General features: G+C 50.3%; 1 protein-coding gene across 1 annotated transcript in view; it reads left to right on the top strand.

The window, feature by feature from the left end:
* The window catches only part of VOLCADRAFT_88758 (uncharacterized protein), a gene marked incomplete at both ends in the record, with an annotated part of 6,853 nt that extends 3,304 nt beyond the window's left edge, over positions 1-3,549 (top strand). The window contains 7 exons of the mRNA XM_002948505.1: positions 210-366; positions 667-735; positions 987-1,079; positions 1,372-1,509; positions 2,797-2,939; positions 3,350-3,488; positions 3,532-3,549. Coding sequence (XP_002948551.1) covers positions 210-366; positions 667-735; positions 987-1,079; positions 1,372-1,509; positions 2,797-2,939; positions 3,350-3,488; positions 3,532-3,549 — 757 coding nt within the window. The remainder of the gene's footprint in view (positions 1-209; positions 367-666; positions 736-986; positions 1,080-1,371; positions 1,510-2,796; positions 2,940-3,349; positions 3,489-3,531) is intronic.
* Between the last annotated feature and the right edge of the window lie 547 nt (positions 3,550-4,096).

Here is a 4,096-nt window from a genome sequence, read left to right as displayed (position 1 = left end):
TTGGAGAGAGACGCCCGAGTGATTGTACGGACCCCGTGCACCCCTGTGAGGCCCCTCTGCACACCTCGACTCTCCCTTCCCTGCTTTATATCTCCCCTGCCTGCGCTCTTCCTCTACCCCAACTGCCAACCACCAACTGCCAACCACCAACCGCCAACCTCTTAACCGCCAACCTCCCGTATCTCCGCATGATGTTGTACACGTCGAAGTAAGAACGGGCTTGCAGCCGCCAAGAGGTCAGAGACGTCGGACGAGTGGTTGGCGTTACTAAAGTACGACATGGCCATCGGAAGTTATAAGGAGCGGTTGGAAGCGGAGGCGGCGCGGGCACGACAGCTTACTCTGAAGCAGCAACTGGAGGCGCAGGTCTGTGTGTCTGTCTGTACACGTGTCTGTGCTCTATCTTCCTTTCTGTCAATCTGCCTGCCTGTCTGTCTGTCTGTCTGTCCGTTTGTCTGTCTGTCTGTCCGTTTGTCTGTCTGTCTGGCCTGAAGTGCTTTCCGCGGCTCGGAATAATTACACACAGTCGAGTCGATGAGGTGGTCTCGCATAATGTGAGATAACCCCCCCCACACACACACATACACACACACGCACCTGTCCAGCCCACGCGTCCCCCCCGCCGCCCCTTCCCGCCCCCTCTTGTCCACTCACATCATGTGGTAGATTGCTGAGAACGAGCGGTTAAAGCAGTTGGAGCGGGAACAGGAGGACGCGTACTTCCGACAAGAACAGGTGCGTGTCTGTCTGTACGTCTCTATGTCTGTATGTCTGTATGTGTGTGCGTGTGTGTGTGTGTGTAGGGTGAGGGAGACGGGGCTGCCCAACAAAACGAAACTCGGAGGGTGTGTGCGGGGGGGTTTGTTGTTGCTTCGGGCGCCTGGGGACAGCAGAGTGAGGCGGGTGGGGGGAAACAGTCTCTGCATAGTCCGTTAACCGTTACCGGTGAAGCCCAACCACTAACTACCAACCACCAACCGCCGCAGGCTGCACTGCGGAAAGCGGAGGATGAGGAGGCGGCACGACAGCGGTTACGGCGGGAAATTATGGTCAAAGTAAAAGAGGAGCGAATAAACCAGGTGTGTGTGTATGTGTGTATGTGCGTGTGCGTGTGAGAGAAGGATATTGAGGAGGGGAAGAGGGTAGTGGCGGGGCTTATGGTTTGAGGTGCGGATGGAACGGGGTTTTGTGAGTACGGCAGCATCTGTTAGATTAAATCGTGGGGTCAAGTTGATGGTAAAAGAGAAATCAGAAAACAGCGAATTGTTCAGGAGGCATATGTAGAGCTAAACGTAAGTGTAGCGGATATTGTTAATCCGTACATCCGTACATTCATCCGTACAACCACCTGGCCCGTCCTCTTGTCCTTAGATGGGGGAGCGAATGGCGCGACGAGAAGCAGAACTGGCACGGAAACGCGCAGAGGAGGCCCTGGAGGCGGCGCGTACGGCGTACGACACGGCTGAGGACCTTCGTCGGGAGGAGGCGCATCGCGTCGCGGCCAAGCTGGTGAGGTGGCGTGGGGCGTTGTACGGCATATGCGATACAAAAAATACTCACCTCTCACCCCTCACCTCTCACCTCTGATTGATCTGCGTTTGTTTTTACTGCTGCAAGTACTTTAGCTGTAGCTGCAGCTTTAGCCACATTCACACATGCCGCATGTTTGGAAGGATTGGATTCGGAGTGGTTGGTGTTTGCTTCGCTTTGCACTGCATTGTTTTGAACAAATTTGAGGTTTTGGGGTTTTATGGTTAATTCCAACATCCAGACATCCAGTGCGGTTTGCTTGCTTTGCTTTGCGTCGTACACTACTACGAGGATAATGACCTGACCTCTAATTTTACGAGACCCTCGTCTCGTAGTAAAAATCCATACATACATACATACATTCAAACTTATTTCATTTCATTCCCACCTTCATACATGCATGTAAACATGTATGCATCCTAAGCACATTCTTGTCGCGGCTCAGAATATTAACACATACGCATATACACACTCACACACACTCACACACACTCACACACACTCACACACACTCACACACACTCACACACACTCACACACACTCACACACACTCACACACACTCACACACACTCACACACACTCACACACACTCACACACACTCACACACACACACACACACACACTCACACACACTCACACACACTCACACACACTCACACACACTCACACACACTCACACACACTCACACACACTCACACACACTCACACTCACACACTCACACATGCATACACACATATATAGTAGGTTTTGGCACTACTGGTAAGGCGCGACCATTGCCCCCGGGAGATCCCGGGATCGATACCCATTAGGGTCAAAAGTCCTTCCGATGGTGGAAGGCATTGCGCCCCTAGTTGATGGACGATGGTGACCTGGGATAAAGTTAACCTGCGAGCCGACCAGGAGCGGAGTTGGGCCGCTGTCGACCCGGCAGATTCCGTTGGATGCTGGTGGTGGGTGCGGAACCTGAGCGATCCACTGAGAAGTTGACTAGGGTGACTGGATGAGGGTGCCCCGAAATACCGGGGAAGGCAGGGTTTCGCAGGGTAGCTGCCACGGGCGAAGATACACCCACCTGTTTCACACATACACACACTCACACTCACATTCACACACACTCACACACACATTCACACACACTCACACACACACTCACTCACACATACACTCACACATACACTCACACATACACACACACATACACACTCACACTCACTTCCTCTGTCTCCCACCCCCGCTGTCAATCTCTCTCTCTCTCTCTCAGGTCCTCCGGGATTTCCTGATGGAAAACGAGGTGAACAAGGCGATTAAGGAGGAGGCCAAGAAGCAGCAGTGGGTGGAGGATGCGGCCTTCCAGAGGAAGTGGGAGGCCATCCTAAACAAGCAAGAGGCGGACCGGAAGGAGCAGTGAGTGACACGGCCTCGCCAGGGGAGGGGGGAGTAGTTTTAGCTTAGGGTGTTAATGGGTGGCCTCTTATGGGCTGTAGGCTTTAATAATCGCTTAAGGATTTTCGCCTTGGAACTGTAATTTAGAATTTTTATTGATTTTATAAGCATGTGATATGCATTTTATATGCATATACATATATGTGCATGTGGAACATATGGAACATATGCACATATATGCACGTATAATGTACATTAGGTTTGTAGATTGTGTATTTTTCGGGCCTATTCCTTTTGAATTATCATTCTTTCCATGGTGGTAGGTTAATCAGCCTTATTTTCTTTTTCCCTTCGTCCCTTTTTTGTGATATTTTTTATTTAAACTCATTCTTCTCCTCCTTTATTTTGCATCCTAATTATTATTGTTATAGGATGGACCGCATCAAGCGCCATCAGGCCATGCTCCAAGATGCCGCTGATCGGCAGGGGGAGGCACGCAGAAGGTGGTTGGACACACCGTTGGTGGAACGGTACTACAAGCAGCGGGAGGACGAGCGAGCGGCGGAGGAGGTGCGATACCCTCTGTGTGTGTATTGGCACGTGTGCTGCACAGGTGCCTGAGGCGTTTTAAGAGCGGTCCTCCTCTTCTTGCTTTTTACGTCATGTAACGTTACTCCACAATATCACAACCAGTCAATGTGGTGTCAAAAGACACCGGATGCGATACACCAGCGAAGATGTAGCCATCCAGTGTACGACATCCAGTGTACTATTGTACGACATCGTTTAAAGATAAGTCTTGAGAATAGCTACGTGAACCCCTTTGAAGAGAATCGTCCAGAGATATGCAACTGCTCTTGCACGTTACAGTCTCTTTGCATTTCATTTTTCTCTCCCTTTCTTTCTTTGTCTCTTCGTATCGTAAATTTTACGTTATACCATTATTATTAAAAAATATTTTTTTACTATTATTGTTACTATAAAATTGTTTTTGTTTATTATTGGATTGTTGCCTTATTAGGAGCGGCGTGTGGCCCATCAAAAGGAGACCGCCAAACAAATCACCGTGGCAGTGGCGGAGCAGCTCAAAGAGCGGGAGGCGGCCCGGCTGCGGAGAAAACAGGAAGATGAGGTTTGTGTAACCGTGTACGCGTATGTATGCATGCATGTATGTATGT

Source organism: Volvox carteri, assembly GCF_000143455.1.
Source record: "Volvox carteri f. nagariensis unplaced genomic scaffold VOLCAscaffold_10, whole genome shotgun sequence".
In the NCBI taxonomy this organism is placed as follows: Eukaryota; Viridiplantae; Chlorophyta; class Chlorophyceae; order Chlamydomonadales; family Volvocaceae; genus Volvox; species Volvox carteri.
This window is presented reverse-complemented; position numbering and strand designations above follow the sequence as displayed.